Genomic DNA, 15,798 nt, shown 5'->3' with positions numbered 1-15,798 from the left:
TACAGAACTGTTTTATGGAAAGCTTAAAATATCTGGACCAAATCTTAATTTTATTTGTTTGTATTTAAGAAATGCCTTTATTACATTTTATTTATTTTTTTACATACTTTGGGAATGTTGATAAAAACGTCCATGAAACAGTTTACAAGTATTTACAACAGTCCAAAATCACCGCAACAACCCTCTCTCCTATATATATATATATATATATATATATATATATGCGATATAATGCACACAAAGGAAATACTTTCCCATTTTAGTACATCATTGTAGTGTAAACATACCCTACACCATTTATAGAAAATCTAATGATTAATTTTGTAGCCATGGATTTTGTTATTGATAACAAAAATTGTTGTCCCAAAAGACAGAGCTGGTTTCATAAACAGAAAGTTCAGTCACAGACTTTTAAACTGCATTAAAAGCACTGGCCATAAAAATACACTGAAAACATAACAGAACACAGTTAACTTAACAAACATTTCCATCTCTGTAACCAATTTCAATAAAACTACAACCAGTTTCATTAACAATAGGGTGAAAAAATATTAACATTTCACCAAAGCTCAATTAGAATAAATTCTTTTGGAGAAAAACACAAAAAGCTGAATTGTGCATGTAGCAACTGCTTCATCATTCATGTAAGATACCAGAACACAAGTTTTTTTAGTTGTTAAAAAACCCTGCATCATACTAAAGCCAGAAATGCACAAGGCACAGGACCTCAAGTATTTGTAAGACAAATGCTTGATTAAATAGGCAACCGAGCAGTGAATGTCATGCGGTTCCTGTCATGTATCGTGTATCTGTTGTGTGTCTCTAGATCTTACATTTGAAATTAAAACTCTGGTTTTTGTGCATAATGGAATGCATATGCAGCTAATAATTTAATAGTACAGTATATTCATCTATTTCAGTCCTCAAGAGTGTAAAGCCCGTCTACAGGCCTGCTGTAGTGTGACAAAAATAAGCAGTCACTCTGAGAGGAGAAAAGAGAGGCCAGGGCAGGACAGAGTCCAGGAGAGACGGTTATTTGGCAACCCTGCAATGCCACGCTGAGGGACTTTCGTCTTGCAACCGCTTCATTTTCTTCCCGAAGAAGATCCACCAGCAGACACCGATCAGAACACACACCACAGACTCCACATAGTAACCGTTCAATGTCGTCACACACACGCCGCCCTCTCGCACACAGAGCTGAAGACAATATAAGAACAGGTTAAAAAGTAGAGGCATAGTTAAGTGCTACTAAATGTGAGCCTGGATCACAAAACCCAGTCTCGAGTCGCACGGGTATATCTGTGGCAATAGCCAACAATACATTGTACGAGTTAAAATTATCGATTTTTATTTTATGCCAAAGGATATTAAAGTAAAGATCATGTTCCATGAAGATATTTTGTACATTTCCTACCGTAAATATATAAAACATGTATTTTTGTGAGTGAATGCAGCACAATCGTGAACATAAATGCACAACTTTAAAGGAGATTTTCTCAATGTTTAGATTTTTTTGCTCCCTCAGATTCCAGATTTTCAATAGTTGTGTCTCGACCAAATATTGTCTAATCCTAACAAACCACACATCAATGGAAAGCGTATTTATTCAGCTTTCAGCTGATGTATAAATCTCAATTTCAGAAAATTGACCCATGTGACTGGTTTTGTAGTCCAGGGTCAGATATAGCTAAGCTAACACGTGTAAATATAAAGATACCGACCCCTGCTTCTTCAGCCGATCCGCACGTCTGACCCGGGGCTCCCTGACACTCCTTAAAGGTCAGCGGGTCAACCAGCCATAGAGCGATAGTGGAGGGCCAGTTCCTTCCCAGATTAGTCAGGGTGTTCAGAAGGGTCATGTATGTGCCACCTATCACTGGGTCACTGACCTTGGCATGAAAGGCCATGCACGGCACATACATGCAGTACACCGCCACCTAGTGGAGAAAGACATTCTGCAATTATTAGAAGTACAAAATCCAACCCCATTAAATTCTAAATAGTCAATGAATCACTTAAATAATATTACATCATGAAATGGTAGTTACATACCTATATAGTTATGTATTTACTTTTATTTGTATGTATACTAATATAGAATGATATAGTGTAATTTGTGTGTGATTTATCTTGAAATAGTAATTTTTTTATAACCTTATATTACAGGTTTTCTCTTTATTATTTAATTTTGTAACATTATTATTATACATGTATATATAAAAATTTCATTTGTGAAATGTTACTGTTATATTATATAATTATAATTATAGATATGAATACATTTTAATATATTGTTATATCATTATATTATTATACATACATATACTTGCATAATATATAGATATGTAAATATATATATGTATTTATTATTTGTTATATATTTATTATTGTTTCATTTGAGTTATGTTATTATCATATTATATAATTATAATATAAATACACAAATATATATCAAAGTAAACGTGTGTGTTACTTTTGATATATTTTCTTTTTTATATATACATTAATTAATAAATAACATTATATTTTAGGTTTTCTCTATTATTTCATTTTGTGATTAATTTGTTAACATTGGTTAACATGAACTAACAATGAACAATATTTCAACAGCATTTATTAATCTTAGTTAATATTATTACATTTCTTGATACATTTTTTAAATCCAACATTGTATCTGTCAACATTTGTGAACGCACTGTGAACTAATATGAACAATGAAAAGATGCAATTTTATTAACTAACATTACCAAAGATTAATAAATACCATAACAAATATATTTCTCACTGTTAGTTTAAGATAGTTAATGCATTAACTAAAATGAGACTATTGTAAAGTGTTACCATTATATTATTATAAATTAATTTTAAATGCATAAATATATAGGATGCAAACATGTGTGATTTTTCTTGATATTTTGTACACATTAAAAATAACACTTATTATATTATAGGTTTTCTCTTTATTATTATTACATTTTGTATATACCGGTGTATATATATTATTGTTGGTATAAAATTCATTATTATTTATTATAAAAGTCATTAATTAAATTAAATTCACGCTTTTCACAATACACATAATTTCAAAGCAGCTTTACAGAAAACGCCACTTTAAAATTTAGAGAAATCTGTTATCAGAGGAAACTATGAATTATGAATTTCAGAAATGTATATTTACAGAATCACAGTTAGCTAAAAAAATTATTAATTTAAACAGTGTAATAATTTAAGGTAGAAACAATGAGCTCATTGAAGTAATGAATACTTGTTTGCCAACACATTTAGAAAGATGTAGCATTGATGCATGTTGATTCAGTGAAACTGCTGACAGAATGCATATGAACTAACCTGATGGGCAGCGTAGCTCAACAGCACAACAGCGTAATAATACAGCGGAAATCCCTGATCCTGCCGAACACTCGGGGTCCACCAGACCAGCAGGGCGTACTCTAGACCAATCAGCAGCCTTCGAGGAACACAAGCCACACGCTTCCTGTTACTGTGTACACCGCATGCATTCCCTCTAATGATCGATCACACATGTGGCTGTACATCACAGCTCTTCAAGTCAAGAGTCAAGGCATGCGTGTTGTTGTTTTTAAGTCTTCGCAGAACCATATTAAACCATATATATATATAGGATGGGATGATGGGATGAGGGAATGATGTGTAAATGGGAGTGTCTCGAATGGGGAAGGTAATATAGCCAGACAGTTCAAATGTTAATTCCTCTCTTCCAGTTCGTCCAGTTTCTCCAGTCTTACCACATAATCGATATCTGCCAGCACAGAAAAGTTAGTAAACACATTCTTAAAATAGTCCAAGTGACCACAGTGGCTCAACCTTAAGTTAACAAGCGACGAGAATACTAGAAAACAACGACTTTCTTTATTCAACTCTTGATTTTCTTGTTTGTGGGGCTCTGAGTGAGTTCATGTAGTGTAACAGCGCAGCGCTTCTTTGTTGTACGTCAGAACGGAGACTCACTATTGATACACGCTTGATAAACTTAAAGGAACACTCCACATTTTTGGGAAATAGGCTCATATTCCAGCTCCCCTAGAGTTAAACAGTTTTACCGTTTTCTTATCCATTCAGCCGATCTCCGGGTCTGAGACTTTTAGCATAGCTTAGCATAGATCACTGAATCTGATTAGACCGTTAGCATCTCTCTCCAAAAAATGACCAAAGAGTTTCGATATTTTTCCTATTTAAAGCTTGACTCTTCTGTAGTTACATTGGAAAATGAGCCTATTTCCAAAAAAATTGGAGTGTTCCTTTAAGGTTGAGCCACTGTAGTCACTTGGACTCTTTTAACAATGTCTTTAATAACTCTCTGGGATGCAGATATTGATAAGCCTATGAAGAAGTGAGACAGATTTCATCAAAAATATCTTAATTTGAGTTCTGAAGATGAAGGAAAGTCTTACGGGGTTGAACAACATGAGGGAGAGTAATTACTGACAGAGTTTTCATTTTGGGGTGAACTAACCCTTTAAAAATAGGGGTGATCGTGCTTTTGCAGCCCTAAGTTATGGAATAACCCGGTTTACTAGTCTGGTCATCACCAGACCAAGCTCAATCTTTTAAGATTTAACATTAGTCTGGAGAGTCTGCTCTGTATAGAGCATCACAGTCCCGCCCACAGCCGGTGCCGGAAGTAAGAATTCAATACAATTTCTCCATTGACAGTTGGGGTATAAGCCATAAAAACGTAACCATACATGGTAGCGCTCTGTTTTTTCACGGACCTTCGCGGGGTTTACACAACTTCCACCAATCAGATGCATCACTGTGGGATTGTGGGATTGTTCAGGATTGTGGGTAATAAAGTACTTATCGAAGACATCATGAATAAAAGGCATTTATCTCAAAACAAGGTTAGTGCCCCATGAACTTTTGGCGTTTATATGAGCATATACAATCGCACAGCCGTAGCTGGTTTTAAGTCTACCATGTATGGTTACGTTTTTATGGCTTATACCCCAACTGTCAATGGAGAAATTGTATTGAATTCTTACTTCCGGCACCGGCTGTGGGCGGGACTGTGATGCTCTATTTCCACTGCACAAGAGGCGTGAACAACAGGCATTCAAATGACTCTGTACATAATTGGATAGTCCTTCAACCAATCAGACGCGAAAACTAAAATGCAGCAGCAAATGGCATCGAGATGTTTGCAGGTCAGACGGCCTTTGCGCGGCCTTACGTATGTTTCACCCGTTTCAAAATCCCATTCATTTTCTCCATAGGATATTGATTTTCAGCCATAATGTCTAAACCATCCAAGGTGGATTGACCACGGGCTACGAGGTTGTGAAACTAAAGTTTCTGCTCAAAGCCACAAGGTATGAAATTAACCTTGTTATAAGTGATCTTCTGGAGAAATACTGATTGGTCGAATTCGCGGCATGGTTACCATGGCGACGTTTACCGCCCCCGCAAATGGCTTAAGCGTTCTGAAGTATAATATAAGGTTGGATTATTTCTATGTTCAGCTGCCTGTTCATGAAGCTGAAAGTGCACGTAATAAAATAATATACCATTGATGCAAATCAACAGGAATCCTTGCTTTTTCTGCTCTATTTTGTTTCTGTTTTATGTGGGTAGGGCCCTATATTAATAATTGAAACGGGCCCCCAGATGCTCAAGGCCGCCGCTGTTGCAGGTTGTGCAAAAAAAAACATGAAAGTGAATGGTATTTACACCCACTCGAGCGTTTTGTTTGCTAAACTAAAGAAGAAGTTGAACATCGTCGAGAGGTTAAAAGGAATTGGATTCGTCGTTTCTCTATCGTCATCGTGTTAAACCCGCCAATAGCACGGCAGGTGGATAAGCCAGTTTGTGATTGGTTCCCATAAATTTGTAAAGGAAGCAGGATAGATAAATGTACCAGTCTCCAGTCTGAGCTGCAGGCCGAAATCAAATCGCAGGCTTACGGCTTACATCAGATCCGGCCAAACTTTGTCAATTTTTAAATCCACTTTGAAAACATATCTTTTTTCAATTGCTTTCAATACATCTTCCATCCATCCATCTTCTTCCGCTTATCCGGGGCCGGGTCGCGGGGGCAGCAGTCTAAGCAGAGATGCCCAGACTTCCCTTTCCCTAGCCACTTCCTCCAGCTCTTCCGGGGGGACACCGAGGCGTTCCCAGGCCAGCCGAGAGACATAGTCTCTCCAGCGTGTCCTAGGTCTTCCCCGGGGTCTCCTCCCGGTGGGACGTGCCCGGAACACCTTCCCGGGAAGGCGTCCAGGAGGCATCCGGAACAGATGCCCGAGCCACCTCAGCTGACCCCTCTCGATGTGGAGAAGCAGCGGCTCTACTCTGAGCTCCTCCCGAGTGACCGAGCTCCTCACCCTATCTCTAAGGGATCGCCCAGCCACCCTGCGGAGAAAGCTCATTTCGGCCGCCTGTATCCGGGATCTTGTCCTTTCGGTCATGACCCAAAGCTCATGACCATAGGTGAGAGTAGGAACGTAGATTGACCGGTAAATCGAGACGACAGACCGGTACATCGACCGCATTACTGCGGAAGCTGCACCGATCCGTCTGTCAATCTCCCGTTCCATCCTTCCCTCACTCGTGAACAAAACCCCAAGATACTTGAACTCCTCCACTTGAGGCAGGAACTCTCCACCAACCTGAAGTAGGCAAGCCACCTTTTTCCGACTGAGGACCATGGCCTCGGATTTGGAGGTGCTGATTCTCATCCCAGCCCCTTCACAATCGGCTGCAAACCGTCCCAGTGCATGCTGAAGGTCCTGGTCTGAAGGGGCCAACACGACAACATCATCTGCAAAGAGCAGAGACGAAATCGTGTTGTTCCCAAACCAGACACCCTCCGGCCCCTGGCTGCGCCTAGAAATTCTGTCCATAAAAATTATGAACAGAACCGGCGACAAAGGGCAGCCCTGCCGGAGTCCAACATGCACCGGGAAGAAGTCTGATTTATGCCGGCAATGCGAACCAAGCTCCTGCTTCGATCGTACAGGGACCGGACAGCCCTTAGCAAAGGACCCCGGACCCCATACTCCTGGAGCACCCTCCACAGGCCGCCACGAGGGACACAGTCGAATGCCTTCTCCAAATCCACAAAGCACATGTGGATTGGTTGGGCAAACTCCCATGAACCCTCCAGCACCCTGTAGAGGGTATAGAGCTGGTCCAGTGTTCCACGGCCCGGACGAAAACCGCACTGTTCCTCCTGAATCCGAGGTTCTACTATCGGCCGTATTCTCCTCTCCAGTACCCTGGCATAAACTTTCCCAGGGAGGCTGAGAAGTGTGATCCCCCTGTAGTTGGAACACACCCTCCGGTCCCCCTTCTTAAAAAGAGGGACCACCACCCCGGTCTGCCATCCCAGAGGCACTGTCCCCGACCGCCACGCGATGCTGCAGAGGCTTGTCAGCCAAGACAGCCCCACAACATCCAGTGACTTGAGGTACTCAGGGCGGATCTCATCCACCCCCGGTGCCTTGCCACCGAGGAGTTTTTTGACTACCCCGGTGACTTCAGCTTGGGTGATGGACGAGTCCACCTCTGAGACCTCAGCCTCTGCTTCCTCCATGGAAGAAGTGACGGCGGGATTGAGGAGATCCTCGAAGTATTCCTTCCACCGTCCGACAACATCCCCAGTTTAGGTCAACAGCTGCCCACCTCCACTGTAAACAGCGTTGGTAGGGCACTGCTTCCCTCTCCTGAGTCGCCGGACGGTTAGCCAGAATCTCTTCGAGGCCAGCCGATAGTCCGTTTCCATGGCCTCACCGAACTCCTCCCAGGCCCGAGTTTTTGCCTCCACAACCAGCCGGGCTGCACTCCGCTTGGCCTGCCGGTACCCATCTGCTGCCTCAGGAGTCCCACAAGCCAACCAGGCCCGATAGGACTCCTTCTTCAGATTGACGGCATCTTTTACTTCCGGTGTCCACCACCGGGTTCGGGGATTGCCGCCTCGACAGGCACCGGAGACCTTACGGCCACAGCTCCGAGCGGCCGCTTCGACAATAGAGGTGGAGAACATGGTCCACTCGGACTCAATATCTCCAGCCTCCCTCGGGATCCGGTCGAAGCTCCGCCGGAGGTGGGAGTTGAAAATCTCTCTGACAGGAGACTCGGCCAAACGTTCCCAGCAGACCCTTACAGTACGCTTGGGTCTGCCGAGTCTGTCCAGCTTCCTCTTCCGCCATCGGATCCAACTCACCACCAGGTGGTGATCAGTTGACAGCTCCGCCCCTCTCTTTAACCGAGTGTCCAAGACATCTTAATACATCTTAATTATCATATTTTTTATTTTATTTTACCTTAGTTCATAGGTTTTACCTTAGTTCATAGGTTCAAGCACTTTGGTCAACACCAGTTGTTTTTAAACGTGCTATATAAATAAAACTGTATTGTATTGTGTGGATTGTTAGTACCTGATTGGGTAGGCCTTGTAGAAAATGTCCAGTGGTCGTGGACCAGCGGCGTATTTGCTAATAACCAGAGGCAGCAGGATCTGCAGAGGCACCATGGGAACCGCCAGCAGAGCCAGTTGCGCTTTAGGGACCCCGGCTTCTATCAGCTTTAGCCCCGTCACAGCGTCCGCTGCAGAGAAACCAATCTGAAAGCAGAGACCAAGAGGGAGGAATTAGATCAAACTTTTTAGTGTATTTTAATGCACTTTGTAGCATTTTTTATTATATTTTTATTAGCCATTGGAATGGAATTTCATTCATATGTGAACTCTAAATGTACAGCTGAAAATCTATCTATCTATCTATTTATCTATCTATCTATCTATTATCCATCCATCCATCCATCCATCCATCCATCCATCCATCTAACAATCAAAGCTGTTAAAACAGGAAGACGGATGACCACAGTGAGCCTCGGCTAAGACATTACCTTAAGAGTTAGCAGTAGAACACAGAAGGTAAAGACTGTGGGCATTTGAATGATGGACAGCAAAAGTTTGTAAGTCTCCATAACACCCTGCGTCTCCTCTTTAGGCTTCTTCTTGGTGTGATGGTGACTGACGTTTTCCTTTTTCAGGACAGCGACCAGAGTGGTAGAGACCATGAACACGATCCCCCAGAAAAACAAGAAGTCTGAGACGGAGCAGAACAGAACAAAGTACAGAGTATCAGTAAACCTGCATCTCAAGTCACATGACTTCATTTATTTAGGCCAGTTTTAATACTGAAAAAAGATAAGGTACAATATATCACACTACTTTTCAAAAGTGCAAGTTTTGAATGTTTCTATTAGTATAATGTAATGTATTCCTGTGATCAAAGCTGAATTTTCAGCATCATTACTCTAGTCTTCAGTGTCACATGATCCTTCAGAAATCATTCTGATTTGATGCTCAAGAAATGTTTCTTATTATTGTCAATGTTGAAAACCGTAAATATTTATTCATCTTCAATGCTGGTTAGGGTTAGGTTACTTTACTTTATTGTCAGACAAGTCTGAAATTTTTATTGCATAACAGTGTCTATGTTTACAACAACCAACACACATTAAAGGAACACTCTGCCTTTTTGGGACTTTAGCCTATTCACCTTATCCCCCAGAGTTAGATAAGTCCATACATACCTTTTTCATCTCCGTGTGTGCTATAAGTCTGTTTGACGCACCCACCGCTAGCCTAGCTTAGCACAAAGACTGGATGTAAATGGTTGCAGCTAGCATACTAATCCAAATAAGTGACAAAATAACGCAAACATTTTCCTATTTACATGTTGTGATTTGTATAGTCACAGAGTGTACAAAAAACAAAGTCACATGAGACACAGACATATTTTAACCGTATAAATACTGGGAACTATATTCTCTGAAGGCGAAGCACTGCTACTTGGGCGGAGTGATAACCGCAGCACCTGAGACGCGCCGTGGTGAGGAGCAGAGAGTTCGTTCAGAGCGCATCTCAGGTGCTGCGGTTATCACTCCGCCCAAGTAGCAGTGCTTCGCCTTCAGAGAATATAGTTCCCAGTATTTATACGGTTAAAATATGTCTGTGTCTCATGTGACTTTGTTTTTTGTACACTCTGTGACAATACAAATCACAACATGTAAATAGGAAAATGTTTGCATTATTTTGTCACTTATTTGGATTAGTATGCTAGCTGCAACCATTTACATCCAGTCTTTGTGCTAAGCTAGGCTAGCGGTGGGTGCGTCAAACAGACTTATAGCACGCACGGAGATGAAAAAGGTATGTATGGACTTATCTAACTCTGGGGGATAAGGTGAATAGGCTAAAGTCCCAAAAAGTCGGAGTGTTCCTTTAAACATCGACATACACTTAAACCTCCCACATTATACATTCAATACTACACTTATACAACTGCAACACATTCACAATACTCTTGATTTCTTATTAAGTGTTTTGTGCAACGGTAACACCGTGTCCTACTCCTAACCAGACGCGATGCGAATAAGATTCCAGCGACAAATAATTTTGTCCACACTAGACGCGACTGCAAGATGCGTCGAAATCAATCAAAACCCACAGCCAATCAGAACAGCGTGTGGGCCGCCCACACACTGTTCTGATTGGCTGTGCACGCGCAGTGAGACTCTGCCAACACACTGTTCTGATTGGCTGTGCACTCGCCGCGAGACTCCGCCCACACGCTGTTCTGATTGGCTGTGGGTTCTGATTGATTTCGACGCATCTCGCAGTGGCGTCGCGTCTAGTGTGGACAGACAAATGATTTGTCGCTGGATGAATAGGGTTAGAATAGAAACCATATTATTAGCCAGCCTTAGCAAATTGTTATAATTTTTTTTATTATGTTATTATTTATAGCTTATAAGCTGAATCATAAAGCTTCTCAAGAGGCTGACCTACAATCGGAACTATACGGTTATCCGGACCACACGTCTGTTTTTTAGTCCCGTATAGTCCGTATAGTCATCCCTGATTGGTCTTAACCCCAGTGACGGGTAGGTTTAGGGGCGGGGTTAGGGGTAGGCCATCGTATGATTGGTTTTAACCCCAGTGACGGGTAGGTTTAGGGGCGGGGTTAGGGGTAGGCCATCGTATGATTGGTTTTAACCCCAGTGACGGGTAGGTTTAGGGGCGGGGTTAGGGGTAAGCCATCGTATGATTGGTCTTAACCCCAGTGACGGGTAGGTTTAGGGGCGGGGTTAGGGGTAGGCCATCGTATGATTGGTCTTAACCCCAGTGACGGGTAGGTTTAGGGGCGGGGTTAGGGGTAGGCCATCGTATGATTGGTCTTAACCCCAGTGACGGGTAGGTTTAGGGGCGGGGTTAGGGGTAGGCCATAGTATGATTGGTCTTAACCCCAGTGACGGGTAGGTTTAGGGGCGGGGTTAGGGGTAGGCCATCGTATGATTGGTCTTAACCCCAGTGACGGGTAGGTTTAGGGGCGGGGTTAGGGGTAGGCCATTGTGTGGTCCGGATAACCGTATAGTACCCTACAATCTTTGAACAGATTTTTAATTGATTTTAGCATAACAGACAAACTCTTATAGCAAATAGAGTTGCAACATTGCCGTATAGGGCCTACTCATTATCACAGAGCTAAAGAACAACAGAAGAATCTGTTTTCTTACTCCAAATGACCTAAGACGATGAAGAAAGTAAATTCTCTGCTTTGTTCTTTTACAGAGAGTATCAATATGATCATTCCAGGATAACACATCATATATAATCACTCCTAAATATTTGTATGTTTAACCAGTCTGATTTTTTTCATTATGAATAAAAACAGGCATTATATGAGTGTCAAATTTAGACCCAAATATTATCTCCTCGGTTTTCCTCTTATTAATGACAAGAGCATTATTCACACACCACTCTATCAATACAGTCACACCCTGTAGATGAAGCCCAGGACTGTCCAAGTCATTCAACACAGATATTGTCATCAGAATACTTTAAAATACTGCTTAACATGTCAGTTCGACAGTCGTCTGTATATAGGGTGAAAAGTATGGCAGAACTGACACAACCTTGTGGTTCTCAGACATTTGTTGTGCTTGCAGACGACACGGTTTTATTCACTTTGACTCTCTGAACTATCAGTGAGAAATCAGATATATGGATCAGATAGGGATTGACATCCAACTGTACAAGTTTTGACACCAATCTGTCAACCTGTATTGTATTGAATGCAGAAGAGAAATCCAGAAACAAGGTTCTTACAGTTGTTTTGGATTTATCCAAATGTTTAGAGATGATAAGCACTAAAGTGGCAACTGCATCTTCAGTACTACAACCTTTCTTTCTTATAGGCAAACGGACAAGTTTATCTTCTTTAACTATTTGAACTAAATGCTTATAATCTCTCTAGACATTTCCCAATCACAGAAGTAAGGGCTATTGGTCTAAAGTATTTACATTCTCTTGGACATTAACTTTTAGGTAATGGCCAGGTATGACAGGTCTGACAGGTCAACTGAAGCTTGAAATACTGGTAGCCACATGGCGCCAATCATGTGCTAAATTCTTTAAAAGACCTGCAAGACTGGACCAACAGAAAAGGTGTTCTTAATTCCCAAAACAGTGTTCATCATCAACTATAGATTTGTTTGAAGACGTTAGTTCAAGATATTTTTGAGGAAACAGTGGAATATTTTTTTTCAGGATTATTTTATGAATTGAAAGAACAGAATTTAATTGAAATATGTTGTGTAACAAGTTTTTAATGTATCACTGCTAAATAAAAATATGAATATCTCACTGATATATTAAAATCTTACTAATCCCAAAACACACACACACACACACACAAACACTGACACACGCACACACACAATAATGATATAGCCTACCTGAGAGCGTTACAATGCCCCGTTCCTGCGGCTCAAACCTCAGATACTTGTTGCAGAAATCGGCAGACTCCAGAGCCAGAAAAAGCACGTTTCCTATGAAGTATCCAGCCGTATGACCCACAGAGTTACAAGTGGAAGCATAACCCAAGTTCTCCCGGGACACCATCGTAAGAGCCCAGCCATCCACAGCGATGTCCTGCGTGGCAGTGAGGATTGCCTGCATGAAGAACACAGCGGTCAGAGTGATCACATCAGGACCCTTCTGCCCATCCGTCTGAAGCATCGAGTCCACCGCGAACGACAGGTAAAGCATGAAGAGACCCATCAGGTACTGAGTGGGAACCAGCCACGACTTCCTCCTGCCAAACCGCTTCAGGTACAGCGAGTCCACCAGAGGAGCCCAGAGCAGCTTCAGACTGAAGGGCCAAAACACAAAGCTAAAGTACGCCTGGTCCTTGTAGCTGACGTTCTTACTCTGCATGATGAGAGGCATGCTCCTGGCCAATCCTAAAGGAATTCCCTGAAGCACATACAGGAATAATAACAATGCAACATTGCTCAGTTCTCCACTGATCCCATTAGACACTTTCGTTTGTCCATCATCCCTGTCTGAGTTTTGAAGAAGAGCCTCCTCATCGTCCTCCACTTCTGGCGTGGACTCTCTTGCACGCATGTCTGAGTTGGACACCGCAGGCTTCCGCTGCCTCCCGTTCTTGTGTGTGATCGAATTAGACAGCTCCATCTTAATCTGCCAGAAAAATCACTGAAATTAACTGAGTTTGCTTATAATTCCGCTTTGGGTAAAAAGTCTTGACTGTTTTCATGTAGGCTGAACATAGTGCATGTATTTTCCTCTACACACGCGTCTCCAGGCTTCTCCTTACCATGTAAAGCAAACTTACTGTGTGTGTGTGTGTGTGTGTTAACTGTAGTCTCCGCTCTCATTCAAAAGCTCGGGACTGACCGGAGTCAACAGGAGCGGCCGCAAAAACAGGGGCGGAGTCTGAGGAACGGATTCTGAGGACCGGACTGATAACGACCGACCGAAATCGGTTAGTAGGCTAGCTAGGCTACTACTAGTAATAATATTTCGTTCCTAAAAGCGTTTAATTTCAACACCAAAACTCAGGCATTGAGAAATTACACGTGGACTTTGAAATGTGTTTGAAAATGCAAGTAATTGTTAAAAACTTTATTTATAGCATAGGCTACTATATTCAATACTACCTAAATGCTAAGAATTGACCGTTCGCAAAGACCAGCCCCCCATTTACTGTCGCTATGTCCGAGCCGCTCTCACACACCATGTTCTCACGCAGTGCAGTGAAAAATACATCGGAGCAGAGAGGAGACTGACAACACACTGACAGACAGGACGACCAGCTTACTTTTCGGTTACTTTTGATATTAAACATATTAAACAAAGTCTCACCTTTCAAATTTGGTCATTTTTTAAAAGAAATTTAATCAATAAATTTCATGTGTCTGACAGATCGCTGTGTCGCCTCAGTTAAAGCCGCTGGTGAACCGATCATCTCTTCCTTCTAGTTCATTTATAGCATCAAATAAACATGAATGAACATCAGAATTAATGTTGTTTTAACCGCGGAAAGGCGTCAGTACATCTCAAGTTCAAACCCTCACATGTTAATCTACTAACTCTCCTGACTGCTTTGTCGGACAAAATGGCGGATGGCGAAGTGTGATTCGTAAGATTACCTGTCAATCAAGCTCCCTGCGAAGGGTCAATTAAAACAACACAAGTTGACCAATGTGCGTAGCTTTACAATGTCACACAGATAAAAAGAAGAGAAAAATTGATTACACATTAGCAGAAGAGCTGAAGTTCACTATCAGAGCAACCTGGGCTCTCGTAACACCTGAGCAGTGCAACAGACTGACCGACTCCATCACGCCGCATTGCTGCAGTAATTCAGGCAAAAGGAGCCCCAACTCAGTATTGAGTGAGTGCGGTACATGATCATACTTTTCATGTTATACTTTTCAGTTGGCCAGCATTTCTAAAAATCCTTTTTTCGTATTGGTCTTAAGTAATCTTCTAATTTTCTGAGATACTGAATTTGGGATTTTCATTGGTTGTCAGTTATAATCATCAAAATTAAAAGAAATAAACATTTGAAATATATCAGTCTGTGTGTAATGAATGAATATACAAGTTTCACTTTTTGAATGGAATTACTGAATTAAATAAACTTTTTCATGATATTCTAATTATATGACCAGCACTGTAGTTAAGTTATCGTCAGCAAACTGTGATATATGAACAATGACATTTTTTGGAGGGTTTATCATCCTCGTTCACGTCTGCAGTATCTGAACCTGACGGCATGTTGTTTATAGAGGAAGAACTACAAAATAAAGCCCCGCCCACTGTTAAAGGGTAGCATGCTTGGCCAAAATAGACAAAAGCGTTTTTAATTCACATAAATACAGAACTGTTGTATGGAAAGCTTAAAATAACTGGAACAAATCTTCATTTTATTCGTTTGTATTTAAGAAATGCCTTTATTGTATTTTATTTATTTATTTATTTTTTTACATACTTTGGGAATGTTGATAAAAACGTCTTTGAAACAGTTTACAAGTATTTACAACAGTCCAAAATCACTGCAACCCTCTCTCATATATATATGCTATATAATGATATGACCTTAAACAAATGAAAGAGGATAATTAAAATTTTGTCATTCAGCCCATGTTGTTTCAAACTTTTGGCTTTATATTAACTAGTCAGGTTTGGGGGAAAAGCATGAAGATGAGTGAATAATGACAGAATTGACATTTTTGGGTGAACGATCTTCATAATCATCCTCCTATATATACTAATTGGCTTCATCACTCGGTCTCCTCTCCACCAGTAAGCTGGTGTGTGGTGGGCGTTCTGGCGCAATATGGCTGCCGTCGCATCATCCAGGTGGATGCTGCACATTGGTGGTGGTTGAGGAGATTCCCCCTTCTATGTAAAGCGCTTTGGGTGTCCAGAAAAGCGCT

General features: G+C 41.4%; 1 protein-coding gene across 1 annotated transcript; it reads right to left on the bottom strand.

The window, feature by feature from the left end:
* Positions 1-214: 214 nt before the first annotated feature.
* On the bottom strand, positions 215-13,727 carry LOC307002374 (acetyl-coenzyme A transporter 1-like). Its single transcript, XM_079619955.1, has 6 exons — positions 12,787-13,727; positions 8,887-9,089; positions 8,418-8,602; positions 3,352-3,469; positions 1,725-1,940; positions 215-1,200 (listed from the first exon to the last, which is right to left on the bottom strand). Exons 1-6 carry the CDS (start codon positions 13,526-13,528, stop codon positions 1,033-1,035), a joined length of 1,632 nt encoding a protein of 543 aa, XP_079476081.1. The 5' UTR covers positions 13,529-13,727; the 3' UTR covers positions 215-1,032.
* Between the last annotated feature and the right edge of the window lie 2,071 nt (positions 13,728-15,798).

This window comes from Phoxinus phoxinus (assembly GCF_949152265.1).
Source record: "Phoxinus phoxinus genome assembly, chromosome: 8".
NCBI lineage: Eukaryota > Metazoa > Chordata > Actinopteri > Cypriniformes > Leuciscidae > Phoxinus > Phoxinus phoxinus.
Note: the sequence above shows the minus strand (reverse complement) of the source record. Positions and strands in the feature narration are given on the sequence as shown.